Consider the following 24,542-nt stretch of genomic DNA (forward strand, 5'->3'; position numbering starts at 1 on the left):
TGCAGATCAAAGGCCTGCTGTTACATCTGCTGCATGGGATCATGTAACATAAAACCAGGTTTCCTCTTTCCTGCAGGCTCTGACCTCCAGATCCATTACTTCTGAAAGATGCACTATAAATGGTTCTGAAAGAGGGATATTAACCAGGTGATAATATGTGGTTTCTTGTATTGATGAGCAGAAAACAAGCTGATTTTCAGACTGCATAGGCTGACTCAGTCCCCACCCTGCAGACAAATGTTGCTTTGTCTTTTTTCCCCTCATCTTGCCACTGGTGAAGAACCACAGCAACTTTGCTCTCCTGATGGAAGGGCAGCACAATCCAGCCCCTTCCTCTTAGTTTGGACCTCAACTCAAAAATGGAAACATTTTGTGTGCTTTACTGTTAAAAATAAAATGGAATATTTTGACTTATTATTTTTATTCTTTTAGCACTGACTGGTTCGTTCAGATTTTTCTTGTTTTGAACAAAAACGAAATCAGTAACAAAACTGAACCCCAACAGTAGGTTAGGGATGCACCGATCTACTTTTTTTTACTTTCGAACTTGACTTCTGATCACAGCCAATACTGATACGTTCTGATGAAACATTTATTTTTTAAACACAGACCCATTTCTATCAATTAAATTTTGCTGTTGCATTTTCTGATTAAATTATTTTAAATTAAATAAAAATAACAATAGTAGTTGATGTATGCAGAGCATCATAAGCAAGTAATAAAAAAACAAAAACAAAGAACAGCTCTAACTAACTGAGAATTAAGTCCTACCTTTCATGGCATAAAATCATTCAACAGAACTGAATGGCACCTGAATGTCACATCGCTACTCTCAACAGGTATGAGTTAGAAATATACTTTTTTTTATTTTTTTTTATTTATTTGTCCAACAAGGCTGTGTCGTTAGCTGACCGGGGAACAGCTTGGAATTTTCTCAAATAACTAGAAGAAAATAATAAATACAACATGTCAGGCAATGTTTAGTGAACATGGTGCTCAGTGCCTCGTCACTGTCATATTGCACTCAGCACAGCTGCAGCAGTGCAGACCCAGATCATACAGACCCTGAACTTCTGCAACCTACTCAGAAAGACTGAATAACATTCCTGCAGATATGAGTTCCTACAGCCATATAAGTAGTCCTGGCATTGTTTTTTGGGGGGGTCATACCAGTTATTTTTCTAAAGCCTTAACAGGGAATCGCACCAACACTCTATTTTGTTGATTTCTCAATAACTTTGATTATGTGTGCCAGACATAAATGACCCCAAGACAAAAAACAAGCAAACAAAAATACTAAATAAATAAAAAAAATTGTCTTGGTTAATGTTGTCTTCACAAATACATTTTAAACAATGTCAACTTTGTAGTAAAATTGTCATTTATCGAATTACAATTAATTACAGCAGTCAAAAATTCATGACAGCAGTTAAGATTCATAACAAGTGGTATGTTTATGACAGTGTCATGTCAGTGTTATGCACACACCTTCAAATAAAATGTTACAGAGCATTATAGTACTGTCTAGAAAAATAGGTAATCTTATATCATTTTAATTAATATAAATAAATATGTTACACTTTGTTTATGTACATTTCAAGAATAATCAGCGAATGGACAAATGAGCCAAAGGTATGAATTGTGCTTCCAGAACAGATTGCACAGTGACAGGCACATTGTCCCTGATACCCGATTTAGAATTTTTTTCAATATTGGAACAATACAGATTCTAACATCAGATTTGTGCATCTTTATGGTCAGCCTGAACAATACTGGTGCTATCTGGTTGAAAAATGTGTTGCAAAAATATTCATTACTTTTATTACATTATGTCACTTTGAAATTCAAAACTCATTTTACAGTTGCAGGTCTTTGGGGTCAAGGTGAAACTGGCCATTTTTCCGTAGAGGCATTTGCCATGCATTAATGGCACAATGTTCTGTTCTGCGTTTTATTCAGAGGTACATGAGTAAATAAGAGTGATAATAAATGCTGTACAAACATTTCTGTTTTTATTTGTAAATATTTTTTTAAAAGTCTGATTTTTCAGGCTTTGTTTTAAATGTCTTTAAAGTGTTCAATGACATTCATATAAATATAGACTGTGGAAGAACCACAGTGCTGGTTCTGTTGGACCTCAGTGCAGAATGTGACTCTGTTGACCGACATATTACTGAAAGGACTGGAGAGCCAACTCTCCAGTCCTTTCAGTAATATGCCGGACTCTCCGGACTAAGGACTCAACTGGTTCGACTCTTGCAGAAAGAACACAGATTTCTTTGTGTCAATAGATAACATCTAATCGAAGTAGACAGTACCCCAATGTTCAATCCTCGGACCTCTCTTATTTAATAACAATATGCTTCCACTGGCTGAGGCTATAACAGGAAACAAACTACCATAAATATGCGAATAATATACAGCTCTACATTATGATGTCATCAAGAGACTCTGAACCCATTAATCCACTGAACAGATGCTTAGAACATGCTTAGTCCTTAGTCTTCAACGCAGCCGTCACAGGTTCGATTCCTGGCCTGGTGGTTGCTGCAAGACTTCCCCCTTCTCTCATTACCCACTTTCCTGCCAATTCACTACCAAATAAAGGCCACTAGAGACAATGAAACTTTCAACAGAAAGTGAATGAATGGGGTTGATACAAGGCACACAGGGCAGACTGCAAAGTACAAGATACAGGAGATTGTTTTTTTTTTTAATCAGCAACAATATACAGTGATTGGCAAATACCAGCCACACCTTTTCATGAAGATTGGCCAATAACTATCAGTGGCTGATCGATCAGCACGCAACTAATTGTGATATCTGTTTTGTAACGTCTTGATTCAGACCAGTCTCAGAAGTGTGCACTGCAGCCAGAAAGGTGGGGGGAAATAAGCATTCATGCATAGAATGTTTCTTCTTTATTACTGTACTATTTAAAAAAGAATTCAGTGCAAGTCTCCATCTGAACTAAATGAGGAAGACTTGGTCATTTAATCTCTCAATAAAATGTCCTCATTTATCCTTCTTCTTCCCATCATCATATGGATGGTTGATAAAGAGGAAACGTTTGAGGTGTGAGAATCAAAGCATACTAGGCTGGCAGAGAAATGACTGATCAATATTGGAACATTACTTAGTGCTCAGGTCCAGCTGTGAAAGCCAAACACAATCTGCTGGATGAAGAACTGCAGAGATATTTTTGTATCATTCCTCCACGCCTTTCAACTTATCTCATTATTACCTCTGTGGAGTAGCTGGGAATTTATTGATCCCAATATCCATTTCTCACTAGGGATCAGAACAACTCCAAAGTCACTTAGAGCTATTGATTGTGGTTTCCAAAGTCAAGTGTGATGATTTTCAAGTAGATCAAAGTCTGAAGGAACTCTGCTAACCAATAGCTTTTTTTGTACAAAGCTGATAATAAATGCCTTTATTACCCTGCTGAGGGTTGTCCAGGGTTCCACAACCAGGACGAAAACTACACTGGTCTTTCTGAATCCGAGGTTTGACTATCCGACAGACTCTCCTCTACCAGGGAGGTATAAGAGTGTGAGCCCTCCTATTGCTCACCATGTATATGTTTTTCTTATTGAGAGGGACTCGACATATTTCATTGAGAACTGATAATTTCACTTTAAACAAATTGCTTTATTATTGCAAACTAATACGTGAGACGTGTGAGCCATTTTCTCATTATTTATTGACTTACTGCATTTAACACTTATGGGTCATTAAGACGCATCTCATTCACTAATATTAATTTGGTAGAATAACTTATTTTACACAGTGATAAACAGTTGTAGTACGCTGACAACATGCTAGCTAATGTTAATACAGCAAGACCAGTGTGGGTAGCCATGGTAACCAGTGAGCATTGAAAGGCCAGCCCGGCTCTTTCTGCAGCCAGGCTGCATGTGCATCCGCTGTGTTGACAGACAATCTCTCTCTTCACAAAGCACCCCAGACCTAGAATTATTGTCATGGATTGCTTTTTGACAAAAAAAAAGTGCTGTATGCCAAGTTAAAAAAGCAAACCCCAAAAAACCTAAATTTCTTTAGCCTTCTCCAGATTGTTTGTTTGCTCATGTGCTTGTCATGTAATACCTATTGTCAAATTAAGAGCAACTCGAACTTTAAGCAGCTCAAATCAAAAACCTGCACATTGACATAGGAGAATAGAAAATGACACTCATGGACTGCAAATGTACACAGCATAAATCTAGCAAACAGACTTCAACATGCACATGCTGTCAACATGCCACACAAACAGAACTGAGTGTAGCACAGAGCAGAGGCAGACCAAGCACACACACATAATTACAGCATGTAAAAAATGTAAACAAGACCACAGACACATTAAAGAAGAATTAACACGCAAGACTGTGAAACCGAGGAGGGAACTGGAGCAGCACTCTCACATATGGTAGCCTGGACAGAAATGTGGCCAGTGCAGCAGCACGGCTTTAAAGGAGCAACACCACACTAGAAAAAATTAGCTCATTTCACAATAGAGACAATATAATTTTACACATGAACACAATGCTACTATTGATCAACAACAGCCGCTAAAAAATGAGGTCAGTTCTGGGTTGTGATAAATTAGTTATGCACACACATCATGTGACTCTATTAATATGTATATTTGACATAAAATTTGATTTTAAAAAATTGTAAATATGTAAAATCATTCTGGATTCCCTCTTAGAGCTTTGAAATTTATAGTCCTGCTCCCAATTATTGGCACCCATGAAGTGTAAGTACGTATCACGGAATATTTAACAGAAGGAAATTCATCAAGTGAAACATTTTACTACAAATAGGTTGTGTTTGATCCAAAACACCAATGATAAAGAACTTTTAAAAAGATAAATATTATGAGGAAAACATAATGTTTACCATGTCAAGAGTATTGGTACCCTTTGCTGCAAATCAGTATGAAAACCCTCACCTGTTCCAAATCACAAATAAGGATCACCTATGATGAGCTGCCTCCACCAATGTGACATGATGAATTAACCAATGATTGATCATGTTGATATTTTAAAAGCCACCCTCTTCATGTGCGACGATGGTAAATACAAAGGAGCTGTCTGAGGACACCACAAAAGCTATTATTTGCAAAAACAAGAGGGTATAAAAGGCATAAAGCCATCGCCAAAGCCATTGGTATTCCTGTTTCAACAGTGCATAATGGTATTAAGAAGTTTTCCAGGCATGGAACTGTCAAGAACCTCCATGGACAAGAGGGATGAGAAAAATTGTTGACAAAAGTTTTTGATTGTTTGTTGCGAATGGTGGAAAAACACCACATCAACATCTAAACACCTGAAGACCAACCTGGAACAGTCTGGTGCAATTGTTTTAACAAGTACCATACAATTACGGGCAGAGGCCAAGGAAGATCGAAAGAAAATCTGAACAAATCTCCAGTTTTCTGGAACAATGTTTTATGGACAGATGAAACAAAAGTGGAACATTTTAATAATTTACACAAACGGTATGCTTCCAGGCAGCGCAATGAAGCCTTTAAGGAAATGAACACCACACCAACAATCAAGCATGGTGGAGGATCCATATCGCTCTGGTTCTGCTTTGCAGCATCTTACAAGTTACTGTAATTCATCAGTGAAACAAAACTGCTGGGACAGTGCCGGCACATCTGCTTGTATAAACCTCACCTGGGTTTGGGCTGTTGATGCTAGCAGGTGCAGCTTGTTGCTAGCCTCAACACTATTGATGCTAACCTCTTGTGACCAGAGGCTTGTAATGACTACTTCCTCAACCGATCAGCAGCACCCTTAATGCTCCTGGTCAGATCTGCTTCAACCTTCTGGGTTCTGAATTAAAATAGCATATTGCTTTTTATTGTCAGGAACGGCTTTGTGATGATGGAAGAAGTACTTTATTTAATTTCTTGTAACTTAAAAAGTGAAGCCGCAAGTAGTAGTGTTTATTTTAATGCCATTATTCTCATTACTGTCTGTCGATGTCAATCACAACATTGGGGCTGGATATTAGCACCCACCACTTTCCAAATGCAGGTACATTTGTGAAGTTGCCAGTACAATCACAGTGGCAGCTTTGGAGTTTAAACAAGAAGACAACAATTAAGTTTTACGGGAGGCGTCACTAAATTCTATAAATGTCATTATTAACAAAAAAGAGACAACATTTTCCTTTATTTCCTGAACTATTTTCTCTTTTCTTTTCATACTTATCCAGATCTGGAAAATTCTGTAATGTTCAGAACTTTTCCATTTGGTGGGAAGCTTTACTGTATCACTTGATAAAATCAAAACAAAGGTTTTTCATGAATTAACCAGCTGTAACTTAAACTGATGATCCAAGTTTTTAACTGCTCCTGTTTTAGAGAAAAACTAAAACAAAACACCTTTTCTACAATAAACAAAGCCTGTGTTGGGCAAAATCTAGGTTTTCTATAAAACAAAATAAAGAAAAAATGGAAGCTACATGAAATTTTAATTTAACTTGAACCTAAAGTTGTAGATAGATTTACATTGGAGCCAACCAAGAGAAAAGGCAATCAGAGCATCTCTTCTCCCCATATCAAAGTGGAGGGGTTGTTAGAGCTTTTTCCATTTTTTGTGGTTAGATATTTTCTCTAAAATGTAATCTAAACAAACCAAAGATTCCTCCTGTTTCTTTAAATTCTACATAATTTCTATCTAAGTCACCACTGGGAAAAAATCTATTAAGTTCAGTGTTTCTTTAATTTCAACAAATGGAAAAGCAGTCAAAACTCCAGTAAGAGTCATTATTCCTCATCAGGATGACTCTACCATAATGGAAAAATGTATCTAAAGACCACAGACTTCAAAACCACCACTTTAAGGGTATGCAACTGTAAACTCAGATGTAAGGATTCCTCTTCAGAACAAAAAATAAAGAATAGGCCACTGTTATGTGATATAAAGTCCTTCCCCCACAGTTAATACTCTGCTGTGGCTTATTAAGCTCTGCTGAGAGTGCAGAATCTGGCCCTTAGATGTTTTATTCCTCTCATGATGTAAAACAGTTTGTTTCAATAGGCCAGTGAGAGATTGTGCTGCTGTAAGGGAGTAAGAAATTGCTGAGCAGGAACATCCTTGCTGAATCAAAATGTTCTGCAAGAAAGATTTTTTAAAAAGTACAACTTTTTTTTCATAGTGGTATGTTAATTGTTTTTGTAAAAATTGTCAAACCACTTTAATCAAACCTTATAACATGATATCAAAAAGCAAAACATTATGATGTGATCTAAAGAAATTAATAAACTGGGTCAGGATTAGAGAAAGTCAACGACATGTTGCAGTCATTTCTGTCGTTGCGGTGCCAGTTAGGCCGGTCCCATGGAGGGACCAGCATAACACAATGACTCAACATCAGTAGTGGGAAAATCCCAGGTTTTGTTTACACCTGTGGCCAGATCTGTTCAGAAACATTCAGCATTTTTGGATGTCGACTAGGGAAAAGTTCCACAGTTAGACAACAATGTTTAGAATCCACTGTAGTTCTCATGCCAAGCCACAATATGGCACTGTGAGTTTAACATGTTGTAGCAATTCTTATTGCCTCATGGGTCTGATCAGTGTCTGCAACAGTGGTCTTCCATCATCGATAAACAAAATACTCATGAAATGCATATATTTTCTGTATCAGAAGTTCTGTTAAACCAAACAAATTAATAAAGCTGCTACTATTTTTAAAAATTATTATTGTTATCTGCCTGCACATGTGTTGAATAAACCCTACAGCCATGCGTTCTGCACATGTGCACTTTCACTCTTGTAGAGTACTTCCAGAGACGTTTCACTCTGAAACCTAGTTTCCACAGTGCTAGGTCAGAGACTCTAATCACTGAAGTGGTGTAAGCAACTGGATTGTGACTAAAATGTTATGGTTTTACTAAAAATCAGCCCTGTGTGATTGGTGGATCTAAATCACTGCAGGTGATCAACTAAGGCCACAAGTTGCCTTAGTTAATGTGAGTGTTCAATATTTATCAATCAGAAAGACAACGTAGATTCCATGGAAGAGTTCCTAGGCAAAAACCACAGCTGAACATAAAGGCAAGCAAAAGATTTAAAAAAAAAAAAAAAAAAAAAACATCAAAATGATCTCCGAGACTTGGGAAAATATTTTGTGGATTGATGAGGCACCTTGACAGAAAGTGTGTATCCTGTTCAGTTTGCTGTAAAACTAATATTGCATTTGAGGAAAAACAGCATCCTATCTACATTTTGATGATTTGGGATTGCTGTTGTGCCTTAGCACCTGGATAACATGTAATGGATGGAATCATATCTTCTGATCACTAGGAGGAAACTCTGTGTTTGCATCAAATTATTTCATTTACACAGCAGGGCAATAATCTAAACCAGGGGTGTCAAACTCCAGTCCTCGAGGGCCACTGTCCTGCAGTTTTTCGATGTGCCACAGGTAGAAAACACAGCAATGAAATGGCTAAATTACCTCCTCCTTGTGTAGATCAGTTCTCCAGAGCCTTGCTTATCACCTAATTATTCTATTCAGGTGTGGTGCAGCAGAAGCATATCTAAAAGTTGCATCTGGCCCTCGAGGGCTGGATGTTGACACCCCTAATCTAAACCATAAGGCAAGTTCATTTCTGAATGGCAGTGTTATTACCAGCTCATATAATAAAATCATAAGTAGAAAGAAATTTTTTGCGGACATCTGTTCTTAAATACTAAAAAACACTTTACCCATTTTAAAGTGTGAAAACTGAAACTGCCACTATAACTAGTGTTTTTTTAAATCCCCTGATGTGAGTGCTTAAGGTCAAGAATTTCCCTTGTTTAGCTTATTCATTTATTTCTCTGAAATAACATAAAGGAGAGTAGAGTAATGGAACAACATGACCATGGGCTGGCTTTGTAGCTGTAAATAATGAAACCGGTTCACACAGTACACACTCTAGCAGCATCCCTGAACTCAACAAGATAAAAGTTCCAGAGCTGGCTGAACAGAGATAAACACAGACTTCAAGGTTCACACACTGGGCACCGGCTTTTATTGAGGTAATATCTTTGAGAACTAAGACATCTTGTCTGTCACGTTTGCTGGAAAAAACAAGTATTTAATGTGGAACATAAAAGGCTCCTTGGGTACACAGACAGGACTTTTCAGGACTAAATCCAGATATCTGGAGACAGTTCTGGAGTCCCTGCCTAGGAGAAAAGAAAATCCGCCAAAAATGTTTGGACAGTGCTTCAGTGGGGGAGAGGTAAAACTATGAAAAACAGACACTGGAAAGACACTGCATGTGCGAGTGTGTGCAGCACACAAAGAGCTGTAAAAGTGTCTTAAAGAACACAGTCCTTCATTTTCCATATTTCCATGCTCTGCAGTAGCTCTAATCCTGCACCTTTTTACTAGTAAGACTTTACTGGCTGGTGTTACACTCAATGGAAAGAGCAAACTGTTTTCTTAAAGCTGCAGTATGTCATTTTCATAAACACTATGTTTTTTTTTATACATATTTGTTACAACTGTCAATGTCAAAACATAGCTCAGTCAGAAACCACCAATCACAACCAGAAGAGGATCTTAGCACTGTCAACCAATCCCTCTCATCTCGACTTCACTACAACTAATTCCCCACACTGGAGCCTATGGTAAATGCTAAGGCTAGTTAGCATGGTACTGGCTAACATCAGGAGGTTCAGTTCTTCTATTTACAATACGATAAGTTGCTTCTTCACCATTAGCTTAATGAGCAGCACATACATGAGCCTGACTGACAGCATAAAGACCCTACCTCTGGCTGTGACTGGATGTGTCTGACCAATCGGTGTATGTCTGCAGGTAGTAGTAGGAAAGGCAGAGGAGCTTTATTTTTTTTATTTTTTTTTTTGTTTTGTTTTTACAGATCATCAAGTCATAGTGATATTATGAGGGCAAATTTAGTTTCTGTCAAGTTTAGAAATCAACTGGATGTTTTTTGTCATCTTCCTCTTCCCCACAGAAAGACAGAGGTTACTACAAGGAGGACAAGAAGATTCTTTGAGACATCGAGATGTTTTACAACACCACTATGGAGGAGATGCCTATGAATGTGGCCAACCTGATTTGAGCCCTGAGATCTTTTTTCTCAGGGCTCAAATCAGAACTGAGTTCTGTTCACTCAGTTCTGCTCTGGGTGAACAGAACTCTTACTTAGTGCAAAGGAGTTCTGTTCACTCAGAGGAATATTCTCTTGAAATAGAAGGCTGACAGTTTTTGTTTTTTTTAAAGCCAACGTTACTGTTTCAGGAAAAAGAAATGCCTAATCGAGTTGGGTAATACACAGCATGAGTCATAAACCAAACAGCAGCTTTCATTTCCATTTCATTTTACCCTGCTTTACAGCTAAAAGACCGTCTAACCAGCTTCAAAGAAGACATGTGGTTCACCAGCCCAGCTGAGGTATTTCTGAACACCATTTTAAATTGCAACTAACCCTGCTCTGAAAGCTAAACCCGCCACTGTTAAATGTTAAAAAATTGCAGCAAAGTGAGCAGAGCCAAGAGACACAACAAAGTTTGGGAATGAGTAGAAGGAGTGAATGGGTCTGTGATCAGGATGAAAAAAGCACAGTACTTTTTTGCTGTATTTATTGATTTTCAGACTCGAATGGCTTTTTTCAAAACTACTGATAAATCTAACAATTATTATTCTGTGCAGATATAAACCTTTATGGTGATGGCTTGGTTGGCAGCTTGGTTGCAGGCAGCCTATCTGTCTGTCCTCGAGAGCAGCGAGAGCGGCCATTGGCTGACTGCTTCCTCAACACTACAGTCAGTCTGACACAGTCATCAGTTCACCACCATACTTTTCCAATAGTCAGATCACAGTAGACTCATTCCACTCTGTGTCCACATTGCAAATAAATCACATATTTCTAAAGATGAATAACACCATCAATCAATGCTCACCAGTTGCCATGGCAATGCTCATAACTCCAACTCCTGATCTCCAGGCAGGGAATAGGAGGGGAAGGAGCGCTGTGCTTTTATCTCAAATCGCTGGTTTGTGACAAAGTTGTACCACACCATATTGCTAGGAAAATTCAATCGTTTGAATAAAGGGTCAATAGTGAGATGGTTTTAGGCAAACTAATTGGACAAAACTTAAGGGTCAAAATTTGCACAGAAACATAAATATAGAACCCTCATTTATCTATTTAGACAGTTTATTTTAGATTTTTTTTATCAATGCTTTCTTTGGGTTGTCATATTTCAGAGAGTTGTCAGCCTTCCCAGTGGCTACCATCTTGTTTCAAACCTTGTACATTCTTCCGAATTTAAATTCAGGTCAACTTCCAGAATAGATGACTGAAATAAAAATGAGTTTTTGAAAATAATTTTCTGTCATTTTTTATTTATTTTTAAGAAAGGAAAATAATTGTTAAAAATCTAAGTAAATCTGGTTAGCAGATTTGGTATGAAAAACATATTATGAGGCTATATCACACAGCCATAGGTGGTATGCTCAATGTAATATATAATTACCACTCCTAATATATAATTCCCACTCCTAATACAATGGTCACTCATTGCAGAAAGGCTAAGAAATTAAATTTAATACCTTTTCTTATACATAAATTCAAAAGACAACATTTGGATAAACAGGTAGTTTTAAAAACCTGAGAATACAACTTGTCTACAAAATTCTTATTGCTGCTTTGCTAAATGGTACCTTAAAAATATTGTGTAAGACTTAATTTTAGTAAGCTTTCTTCATACAAAATACCAATTGACAGTAAAATATTCTCAAAGCAACAGCTTAGCACTCACCCTCCTGGTGTTGTCCAATACTCTGGGGTCCGGCTGCCCGTAGTTTGGAGGGTTGGCGTGCGGGTCATAACCCAGTCTGGAAAGCATGGGAGCGATGACCGCCATGTCCCTCACCACATCAGGTGGGATCTTTCCCACCCATTTTGACAAGGCTTCCACATTTACTGGCTTAATGACTTGGTCTGTGGACCTCTCCACCCTAAAACAAAAAAAAAAATACAAATGCTGATTATAGTTGAGAATCACAGACTTTAATCTGAGGTTATCTGGCAGTAAATATGTACTTTGTAGTAAAAGTAACATGTTTTATCTATTTTTTATTTTTTTTACTTTGTAGCAGCAACAAAGAAACTCCTAGACTGGACACAAACAGATTTAGTACCACTGAACATCAAAAATTTAAAACTCAGAAAAGGCAAAAGACAGATCCAGCAGAGGAAAAGCTTTGAAAATATTCAATGTAGTGAAAAAACATGGCTTTACTCTTATCTCCAGCTTTTAAAACAAATACATGCTGAGGTCCAAATCTACAAGTCTAGAGTTATAAGATAATGCTTGTATGGAGGTTTAAGTTCAAGTTTATTTCACACATTAAAGCTTCAGAACAAGAAGTTCTGAAGCTTTACATCATAAAAACACTAAACTACAAAGTCATGGAACAATACATAGTCAACAATTACAACATTACATTTTGTCAAGTGCCATTATTACACATAACAATGTTGAATAAAGTTTTATTAATGATGTTTCAATAGAAACTTTAAACAGGCAGGCTGTTAGTCTAGATTTAAAGGCACTCTGTGTTTTCTGGAAGTTTATTCCAGATTTTTGGTGCATAATAGCTGAATGCCACTTCTCCATGTCTGGTTCTGGTTCTGGGGATTCAAAGCAGACCAGAACCAGAAGACCTGAGAGGTCTGGAAGGTTGATACAACAGCAGCAGATCTTTAATGTATTGTGGTGCTAAACCGTTCAGTGGTTTATAAACTAACAACAATATTTTAAAGTCTCTTCTCTGAGTTCCAGGGAGCCTAAGAAAGGACTTTAGTTCTCCATCTATCTGGTTTAAGTGAGAACGCGAGCAGCGAAGTTCTGGATCAGCTGCAGCTGTCAGATTTTTTAGGCAGACCTGTGAAGACGCTATTGCAGGAATGTGCAATATATATCTGTCTTATCATCAAAGTCATATTTTGAAAAAATATAATATGCTTAACTTTGAAAACTTTATTAATTTTAAAAACAGTTGCCTTATTTACAAGTTGCCACTTGCTATATATTTTAAGCAAAGAGCCGAGCGAGGTCTTGGCACCAGGGCGTCTTCCAGAGGAGACCTGGAGATCCCTTACAGAAAAACATTTGGGCAAACGGTTCTGTCAGTCAGAGGGAGTCACTTCTGGAACAGTGTGCCGGCTAGGATCAGAGAGTGTTCCACCTATAGCGTTTTTAAAAAACACCTGAAACTGTTTATTAAAACTTCCCAGACATGTCATCATTCTAACTAACTTTTTACTGTGTATTTTGTGAATGTTTGTTAATTCTTGATTGTATGTTTAGAATGTCTTTTTGTTGTTTGGGTCTCCTTGTCTAGGACTACAGATGGAAAGTAGCAATTATGCTATAATCTGGCTCATTTACAGTCTATACAGTAGTGTTGATTGTTCATTAATGTGCACTGTCCTTAATAAAGATTAAAGATATTATATATAGTAAAAACAATAGGAATTTGGCTTACGATGGAGATCTGCAGTCTGCTGGCTAAACATGATAGTGCTTGTTGATGACTTAACCAATTGGCTTCAATGAAGAGCAAGCGGGAAGTAACATGGCCAACCGCAAAAGAGCTAGTCAAAAAGATAGGTAGAAAAACATTAATTGTCTCGACCTAGTTCAGGCTTAACTAGGTCTGTGCTGGTTAAACCAGAACTCCGGACCATGGCAGATATCAGTCAGTAGTAGTGACAGTCACTATAAGTAATACATATCACAGTCAGACAGCAGGGAATCAAGGGTTAAATCCGCACATGTGATTGGTGAAACCCCTGCTGGGATGCCACACAGGGTAAAGCTCACTGGGTCCAAAGGATCCTGTTTCTAACGCCACCCACCGAGTTAGCAGGATGCTCAGGAGGAGCATGGCAAATGTCAGTTGGACAGAACTGCTTCAGTTCATTTAACAAATGAACTCTCACTTTGACCAGCCATTTTTAGTGTTTATCTTCATGTTAGTGATGGGATTTGGCTCCTTCGTCAAACACAAAAACACAAATAACATTGTACCACCACAATGTGCTCCGCCACCCATTTATTTTGACTGGGATGGTGGTAAATTCATTTTGTGGTTCATCTGTAAAGTTTCTGACGACAAGCATCAACTATAGCACAGCAGCCTGCTGTGTTCAGTCTATCTGCTTACCAGTGTAAATATATGTGCAACACTCCTCGTTTGCTTTGAACTGGCCACCAGACCAGACCAGACATTATCATCACTCAATAAAATCCCCTCAGAAAAATTGGATTGTTACAGCTAGTCATTTAATTTTACATAATTGTCGCTGTTAAAATTAGCTAAACAAATCATGGCTTCTATACCTTATTAAATATTTCATCCTATTTGATGATTGTTATGAATACCACCATGTTCTAGAAACGAGGCAAACCATTCTGTTTTTGTCGTTTAATGACGGTTTAAATATTAGTCGCTACAGTGAGCCTCAGCACAGGAAAAATTAACTAAGAAACCGAACCGGTGTAAAAACTTTAAACCACGTATATTCTACTTTTCCTAATCACTCTGGGTCAACTATTGCCATGACAACTGACAGCATTTCTGCTAACCCAAAGAGCAGGGAGTAATATACTGACCTGCGCTACAGTTAGCTTCCTACTTTTGGAGTGGTTTCCAGTCTGTTTGCATTCGAACTGAGACTGAGGTTTTTAGGTGGATCAGGGTTCGCTCTTTTGGTCTGCATTAAAATTCAATTGCACATTCACAGTGTTCCTGTACTTCTGTAAATCCAAACAGTTATTGATCCCTCATACGTTGAAACTAGTTATATCAAGTTGCTCTCCTCCCCTCTGCTCCTGTGTTTCCTGGTTGGCTCTATACTTCAATACAACAATTCACTTTCCTCTAATTCATTTACTTTGCAATTGAATCTTTACACTGTATGGGTTATAGTCTCCTGCATGATTAATAGAGGGAGTTGGTTTTGTCATCTCAGGAGAATGGTGTAGATGCATTCTGAAAGGTGGGATATGATCCAAACATCCACTCTCCAATAAATGGAGAGAGAATCACTTTAGGTAAGTTCATAAAAGCCCAAGAGGCTCCTGAGCAGAGCTTATCCATGCTGTTAGTTGCAGGCATCCTTCCATGCAGAGTAGCAAAACGTTTGTAACACTCAGAGAACACTCCAAAATGGAATCATGCAAATCATTCAAACTGCCTTGAAAATGTAGAAAACATCTTTGTCACTGCAGGGTTTTGTATCTGTTAGCTAGAGAAGGTAACTGTAAGGAAACAAAACTGCTCAAAAGAAGAGGTTGCGCAGTGATCAACAATGTCTTTACGATCAGAATATTTTTGCCAGATAATTGCAGTTTACCAATTTGTATTTGTGAACAAACAGAGCTCAAACTCAAAGACTAAACTCAGAGCTTCAGATTATACCATAATGTTTTGTGATGGTAACAAAACAATAACTATTAAGACCGTTCTTTGTGGTAAACTTGCCAGCTCCTTAAAATCTTACACTTCTTAAAGTGTTAGATTAAAGAATTTAAAATATTGTCATTTATGTATGCTGAAACCATTAAATCAAATTTAGCCGCATTGTTAATATCAATAAATAAATGTTACATTTATGTATCTGTGGTCTGTATTAAAATACTGGCATTTACTGGGTCCCTCAAAGCCTGGGGGACCTATGGAGGCACCGACTTAATTTGGATTAAACAGAAGTGCAAATAATTAGGGCCTGCCCATTGCAATGCATAAGGAGAGCTAAGGTAAACTTGCCAGCTCCTTAAAATCGTAAGTTAGTCACTTGGGAAGCAGTGCGAGTGTGGGAACCAGTCTGATTTTGACCCCAAATAAATTTTGAAATCGCAGTCACGCCCACAAATATCGCCCCATTGGTATCAAACTCGGTCATGAGATCGATACGTATGCCTGCTCCGGTAAAATGTTTTCAAAATTTTCCTAGGGCTTACGGTTTTCTGTCAAGGTGCTTCAGAGCGAAATCATGCGCCAGGGTAACTGATGCTCTCCACTGTTCATTTTCATACTTTTGTGGAAAATTTCAGACCTCAGCGCATACCATTTTTCTCTCATCACTGCAATTACTATGAATGAGCTATAGATATGCATTGCAGGACTATCGGAGATGACAAATAGCCCTCTCATATGCTTCAAACGCTTTTCTGATACGTATCACGGTTCCTGAATGGGAAGGAGTTGTTCGGACTGCTTTTTCCATTATTCTATCTTTGTGAGACTAGGTGTCTCACAAAGATAGAATTATTTCTCCACCTTTCTGTCTCACACGACAGCTGGCAGAGGATCCATTACCATAGCAACGGAACACAGTAGGGCCATCTGACTAAGACTACAAAAATATATCACTGTAGTTTTTACTATGGCAGAACTCTGAGGAAGGAGTTGCCCAACATTAACCTGTTACATCAGGTTATTGCTTTTTTGAGCATTCAATAACTGATTTAACCCAATCAATGTTAATCATGGTATTAGTGTGGACATTTGAAATGAAGCTTACTGAAAATTTCAAAATAAAAGCCTTAAGATTCGTCTGTGGCTAATGCAGCGCCATAGGTGCTGTAATGATTTTAGCTTGCATTGTCTTTTGCTCCAAGATTAACTTTCGCACAAACATTAGCATTTCACTGCCCCCACTCAATAAGATTATCCTGCATTATCTTTTTCTCCCAGGTTAGGGCTCTGCCGTGTGCAGTAAGGCAGAGCATTAGCATTAGCCTTTTACCTTAAATGAGGTATTAGCTATTTCTCTGGCTTATTACCCATGTTTGGTATAATGAATGGAGTAAGTCAATTACAGAGAACATGCCAGTGATGCTCCACATGCTACTGACAGTATTCATGCTAACATTAGCATTGTGGCTCATTTTAGCTTATACACTTATTTTAACATACTGAATGGTGCAAATCCATTTTAGTGAACATTCTTGTGATTCTTCACATGATACTTTGTCAATTTTTCAGCCAAGGTTAGCATTTAGCATCTGAATGCTGGGTCCAAACCGACGGGCACACTTTGGCAGGCCCCGGTTAAATTTCTTCCGGAATTTTCTAGTTTATATTCATTTTTATTGTATTGTTTGATTTGGTGTTTTTAAGATTAGTTGTGGGTTTAGGTAGCATTTCACTGGCAATATTTTTCCGTAACATAATTACTCTAATATTTTTACATTTCCTGTCCACTTAACATCTTTTAGTAAAAACTGGACTGCCTCGACTACTGGGCTTAGAAAGATTTCTGGGGGAAACCTTGGCAATACAATATTTAACTCTAAGGCTTCTCAACAGCCTAAATTATACATAAAATCAGATAAATCTCACAACATTGCCTATATCAAATATTTTAAGTCAAAATAAACAATCCCGTGTTACTAAATCAAAACTGCCTGAGAGCATGGCGAGGTGTTTTGTGCTGGTTCTAATTGGTTGTTTCTGACTGAGCAGTGTAATTCTGCAGAATACCGGGAGTAGGCAGAGAAGCTTGATCACAGATCATCTGTCTCACGTTAGGACAGCAAACATTTTAATACATACAGTATGTTAAAACTTTATTTTTTTAAGATTTGTGCTGCAGCTCTAAGCAGCACGTGTTTGATGTGAGAAAACAATCGCAGGTGGAGCGCAAATCCCACTATGTCTGTAAAATATTATTCCTCTGTAGCGCGTAGCAGCGATTGAACAAAAAGAGCAGAACCCAGCGTCTTCCACCGCTAGCACGATGACTTCAATAATTTTCCAGGCAATTATGCACTGCTTTACCTAATGTCTAACTGCCCAGGATGCCTTTTTTATTTGCAGTGAGCCTCTATGATGCACTATACTCCTTCAAATGCTTGGTTTTTAAAGACTAATTTTATTTGACTCGTAGTGTTGATGCAATTGACGTGCTTCACCCTTGAAGCATATCTTTTTCTGTCGCAAGACGCAAATTTTCCCATTTACTCTCAGAGTGTTAAAGTTCCACACGACACTGCTTAGATTTGCTGCTGCGCCTGCGAAGTGTGAATTAAAGCGCGAGGTATACTGCAAACTGGCTGTTGCAGGGTGTAAAATATGAGATGCAGGTGATCAGTTTTTATGATCAGCAACAAGAGACAGTGATCAGCGATCACCGTTCATACACTTTTTCAAGAAAATCAGCTGATTATGATCGGTAGTCGATCAATTGGCACACCAACACTATCAACAGTCTGCATAACCTGCCTCGAAGCTGTTTCAGTTTTTGTCACTGTGACTTAACTGCTTAAAAATAACAACAGGTAGCGAAAACTCAAACTGGCTCTATTTTACCCTACGTGGTTCGACATTACCATGTGGTTCTCTTCTTGCCTCTACCCTACCCAGCTTGACCCAACTGTACTCCACTCTAACCACCCCTTTAAATGCATTTGATTATTATCCTTTTAAAATTTGACCCTCATACTTATAATTATGATGGGATTGTTTTTGAGCCAGTCGGTCAAAATGACAGACAATAACAATCTAGTGCAACCTCTGAGGCAGAGATAGTCAACACTGTAACTAAGCACAAAATTCAAATAGAGAATATTAACACTCTTTTCTTGGCTTTGGAAAAGAAAAAAAAAGAAAGAAAAGAAAATGATGCCAGTTTTTCTCATGTTGATGCTTTTAATCGCCTTCAGTGTGTGAATTATTTATTGCTGGCCTCCATTGACGCAGCATTGTGTTCTGCAGTAACCATAGCTGATAAGGGATAAATAAGAGAATCAAACAAAGACATTAAGATCCCAAAGATGGTGGAGTTAAAGATTGAAATGCTGCCTCTTCAGGGGATAGTAATGGAGCAGGATTCTCAGCTAGACAGGTTGTCCATTAAATCAAGGCTTGGTAATTGCTGTTAATGCTGAGGCAAGGTCCCACAGTGGGGCCAGGCTTCACACTGAGAGAGATCTTCATCTGGATAGAGACCCAAAACATACAGAGCAGGAGCACTGGTGATTGTAGGGTGTAAAGAAGCTGGACAACTCACATAACTTCACCGGTGAAAAAGACACAGCAGCACCTGCACATTCTGAGACGAATGAGAAGGGCTTCCCTCCACCTCCCATCTTCTCCACCTTCTACAGAGGAACCATGTAGAGCCTGCTGACCAGCAGTATCTCCATCTGGTCTGGGAGCTGCAAGGCCACAGACTGGAAGTCTCTGCGAAGAGTGGCGAAGACAGCGGAGAGGATCATTGGGTCCCCACTCCCACCTATCCATACCATTGCACACAGATGCTGCTTAGCCAGAGCAACTTAGGTACTCTCTTACTCCATCAATCCTCTCCATGGTCTGTTTATCCAGTTGGCATCTGGCAGAAAATTCCGTAGTTTTAAAACCATTTCCCTTTTGCAACACCTATATCACAGCATTCATACAAAAACTGTGTCTTGGTCCTTCTATTATTAAAACACTGTGTGCTTTTTAATAACTTATTTGCAATAATTAAATTTAGTTAGGACATCTACTGATCTGAAATATAAAAGCAGAATGAAAACATATTGTGAGTAGGCCTGTCACAATAATTCAATTAATTACATGATAAATTAAAATAAGTTCAAGAATTTGAATAATTTATCTTTTTCCTCTTTTCTCTCTTTCTACCAAAAAACAGATGACAAAAGTCTTCAGTCATGTGCATTGGTATCTTTTGTTGAAGAACAATTTTGTTCATAATTTATTTTATATGTTGTTTTTGTGAGTAAGACAGTTGAATCCCAGCTGGGCTTCTCTTTATGAGGGTTCTCTTCTTCCCACACAAAATACTTGAAAAATTCAAATTTGAGCACATATTGATATTCAATAGAAACATTGCAGTTACGCCCAATTACCAATATTTACCCATACTGCACTACCCTTTTCTACTTCAGGTGAACTCCCTACAATTCTTTGCTGCATCACAATCACTTGACTAAACAAAAATCACATGCCCGACATTGTCCCCCCTCTCCTCCTAAATCCAACAGCAACAAGATGGAAATAAGTATCGGTTGCTACCATCAGGCCAGTTTTATTTATCAGATTGATACTGGAATGTTAAGAAATGACTAACATCAGTTGATGTTACTGTACAGCCAATGCTGTACATCCCCAGCCTGAAAATTATGCATGTTAAGTTAACGTTTCTCTGCTTTATACAATCCTTAGGTTGTACTCTATATCTTGTCCCTTGGTGAGAAGAAAATAATTTTATTGTACTCTTAAATTTATGTTTTGCCAGCATTCAGACAACAGAAATAGTTGAGGACATTGCAAGGCAGCCTCTCCATTCTGATCTTCCGCCCTCCGGTTTAAGTCCCAGTTGATCAATATTTGATGGGAATCAATTTGTGGAGAGAAGACTGGTGTACTAAATGGCCACGGAAAATCCATTATTCTTTCTGCCCTGACAGATATTTTATTCTATTTTTTTGCTGTTTAGTCCTTATCTTTTCCTTTCACTGAAAGTCTTGATATGCTATGGTTGGTTTCACAAATAAGCTGAAATAGTTTGTGTTCAGTGAAACCATTGCAAGTTGTGTCCTGGAAACATCCAGGACATAAAGAAGATGCAAAAGGAGAGCCTTTCAAAAACCTACTTGTAGGCAAATCTGTCTAAGCTTAACCTCCTGGCAGCCACATTTGTGGAAATCACATTTTGGGTTGTCTAGTCCACAAATTTTTTGTCTAGTCCGCAAATTTTTGCTCTACGTTGGGCCTCGTGTCCACATGAGAGGTTGTTACAGTGGTAGTGGCACATTAGGTTAGAGTCAATATGGTTGATAGCATACCCCAAAGTTCACATTAGGCCTGTCACTATAACAAATTTTCCTGAGCGACTGTCTCAAAAAATTTTGCGATAAAAGCTAATATTGTTTGAAGACCTTTTTACACTGATTTAATGGAAATGATGTAATAATGCATGAGATTTCCTGCCAAAGATACACTTTATTTTCAAAATAACACTTAACACTGGAACTGATAAACAAAACAAATAAAGCCAAAAACAAAAATAAAATGGATTCTCAGTCTCCATTAACAAAAAATGTACTTGAATAAAAACTAAACATAAAAACAAAGTAGAAATGTATTGCACTTAAGTAATCATTAGATTTAAATAGAGAAGATGGGCACATCCAACTACCTGATGCAACAGTTCACACTACACAATATTTTGCCCCGATTTTCCCCTTACAACAATCTTACAACATTGGGTGTTCAAAGATTGTCGCTTGCGATTTTGTAACCAATCATCCTATAGTGTGTGGTGTGTTCTGGTGGATCATCGTGGCCGCTCCGATCAAAATCAGAATTTTCTCCAACTGGGAGCATTAACCCAGCCTATTGAATGTGACAAGTAGCCAATCAGAAAGCACAGATTCCCCTCTGTGCTTTCTGAGGGTAAATTATGCCCATGTGTCAAATATGGCAAACTTGAACAAATTTGAGTTCAATTTGCAAGCCCAGTTCACGCTACACAATTTTTTACCCTGATTTTGCTCTTTCGACGATCTTATAACGTTCTGAGTTCTATGATTGTCTCTTGTGACAATCGTAACCGGTCAGCCTGTAGTGTGTGGTGTGTTACGACTGATCAGGTCCAGTCGGTGGAACGTCTGGACTGATTTGATCTAAAATTGGGGATATTCAACATGTTTGATCGTCTTGGCTCATTTAGCGCAGTGTTTGTGCTGTTCCCCGGACTTAGAGCGAGAAGGCAGTCTGTTAAATGTGACAGGTAGCCAATCAGAAAGTGCTATGCTATGACATAAGCATGGTGGGAATCCCAAGAACAGCTGGCCTGGCGCAACTGAGAGTCTGCTGGACTTCTGACCTGGAAGAACGCAAATGTTTATTTAACATCTCATCTAGAGTACCACAACAGAAATCACATAGAAGGAAGCTGGAGCGAAATTGCGACGGCAATTGATGAACCCGGTAACTCTTCTGCCACTCTGAATGTTACAATGAAATAAATGTGCTTTAGAGGTAATTAGATCTCATAAAACCATAAGTAAAGGTTTATCCTTATTCGAAGCAGCATGCTATTGCATTGTTAAAAAAAAAAAAAACAGAAAAATTATAAAATTGCTGCACCGAACACATCTGGTTTAGAAGCGTATTCTGACCTTTGGTTGAAATGATGCATTTGATTTCATTCTGTAGTAATCACACAACAGAGGAAAAATGCTGAAAATGTTATGCTGTGTTAATCTATTTGTAGTCAATACAGGAGCAAATAGAGAAAAAAAATATAAGTACAGAAAACTGACAAGCGCAGAATATTGCGCGGCTTCAGGAGGGATGCCAGAAAATTTACAATTAACTCCCCATACAGGTCCAATTAAGGGAGCGCTTCAACGTCCTTGTCCATGTTTGTTCACTCTAAGTTCAGGTGTGATAGCGCAGAATTTTAAGGGATTTTGTATCTAGAATTGTAATGTCTTCGAGTGAAACCTCACTCTACGAAATAATCCGTTATACCTATGATTTTAAATCAGCTACTATGTGGTTTCTCACGTTTTGAGAATCGGCCACAATTCTAAAATTGTGTCACGTGAACTGGGCTTTACAGGCAGGTTTAAATTCTTGCAAAGCCATTCACACTTGGACTATAAATTAAATGTTTAAAGTTTTACAATATAATCAGAAAGTGAAATTAACTGCTTAAAAAAGCAGCAATGTCATTTACTTCAGGCGTTTTTAATTTTTTAGGGACATGTGTCTTCCCGCATGTACTACTACAAAGGGTAGTACTTTGAATTAGCCATATTGCTCAAATAGGCAAAACTACTATGTATCATTGTATTTTTGAACTCAGAATTTTTTTTTACTGTGAACAGACACTAAAGAAAAAGTTTTGGATTTTATAACTCAATTGTGACACTGTGGTCTCTGTCACTGTTGTTTTTTAAAACGAATGTCACCATATGTGAACATTTTTCTCAGAAACTAAATCCTGCAAAAGGAACATTCTTGATTTTTGCAATGTTCCATTCTGCCCAAATATCAAAAAGGAATTAATAATGCATGCCATGCAAGTGCTTGGGTCCTATTGTTTTCACTGAAACATGACCACTGCAGGTTATGTCCTATTGACTGGAAACATCCAGGACATAAAGGCGATGTGAAAGAAGAGCCTTTCAAAAACCTACTTGCAGGCAAAACTGCCTATTCTTAAAGTACTGTGGGCGCAGAGCATTAAAGAGCCATTATACTACGTCAAGCGCAAGTGCCACAACACATCCTCATTGCATTCAATTGATTATTACAAACATGTTCATTTATCATCAGTACATGTGTATCCTCTCTGTAGCCCAGAACAAATAGTCGGGCACTTTATTTGAGTGTCCGACTAGGGCATCTCACGCGGAGTGAGATGCCCTCTCTGAATCATCATAAAATTCTGATTTTATTCTCGTATCACTACAACTTTACTCCCATCTGTGCTACCCATCAATCTGTCCTACCTTGTGGTAATGCGCATGTGTACATCGATGAAACATCACATATTATATCTTTGCAAAAAGTTACCTTCTGCAGCTTTAAGGTGTGAAATAAAAATTTTACTATTGTGCACACTGTAAAGGAGTAAATGAGACGAGCCACAATTCATAACATTCATAGAAAAAAATACAATGAATGCTGATTTAGTAAAATTCTCTATTGGAACCATATCTGATCTCTGAAAAACAAACTTGACAGCTTGAGCAATTGTGTTAACCATATGCATGAGATTAATGTTCTGCACTTTGAGGAACTGTATATTTAGCAACTTTAGGCAATAGGAAGCTGGTTTCAGCAGATAATGAACATTAAATGACTTATAGTCAAGAAGCTTCCAGGTAAGTAGTGCTGCCTAGATCATTAGACCGAAATAGTTTGACTAGACAGATAGACATTTTTACTGAAGTAGTGGTATTGAGGAAAATATTCTTGAGTTGTTCATTTGTGACAGGAAATCGCCTCCTTTTTCTGTTCAGCGAATGAAGAGATGAATTCTAATGAAATGAACCATCTAGCTCCATCTATCACCAAGACCACTTCCCACAAGCAGCCAAAAAGAGAGATCTACAAAACCACTGAAGTCAGACAGAATATTTAATTTTTCCTCAAATTTTCAGGAAAATCTAACACTGTCTTAACAGCCAAGATATTTAATTCACAGTTAAATAAAACAATAGTTCATAATAATTAGCTCAACAAATTATGCATGTGTATAATTGTTTTTACGAGATAAGAAACAGATTTACTCAGAAGTTGCAGTTATTGGCAGAGTCACTCAGAGGGAAAAGCGATGAATGGGTGCAGCAGATTTTTAATAAAAACCATGTCTGTTTTCATCTGCACAGTATAAAAATGCAAACCAAATGTCTCTGAAGGATATGTGTGATTTTTCTAGTGCTTCATTGCAGGAAAAGGGTGTTTCTGGAAGGGTTTGGGTGGAAAAGAAGCAAGATTGAACCCCTTTCAGTGTGTCAACA

At 38.0% G+C, this 24,542-nt stretch overlaps 1 protein-coding gene across 2 annotated transcripts in view; it reads right to left on the reverse strand.

Moving 5' to 3' along the window:
- tpst1 (tyrosylprotein sulfotransferase 1) overlaps positions 1 to 24,542 on the reverse strand; it is a 47,283-nt gene that overhangs the window by 5,681 nt on the left and 17,060 nt on the right. For both annotated transcript variants that reach the window (XM_055045318.1, XM_055045317.1), the window contains exon 3: positions 11,802 to 12,000. In XM_055045318.1, the coding sequence (XP_054901293.1) occupies positions 11,802 to 12,000 (199 nt within the window). The remainder of the gene's footprint in view (positions 1 to 11,801; positions 12,001 to 24,542) is intronic.

This window comes from Poeciliopsis prolifica, unplaced genomic scaffold (genome assembly GCF_027474105.1).
Source record: "Poeciliopsis prolifica strain line A6 unplaced genomic scaffold, Auburn_PproV2 SCAFFOLD022, whole genome shotgun sequence".
In the NCBI taxonomy this organism is placed as follows: Eukaryota; Metazoa; Chordata; class Actinopteri; order Cyprinodontiformes; family Poeciliidae; genus Poeciliopsis; species Poeciliopsis prolifica.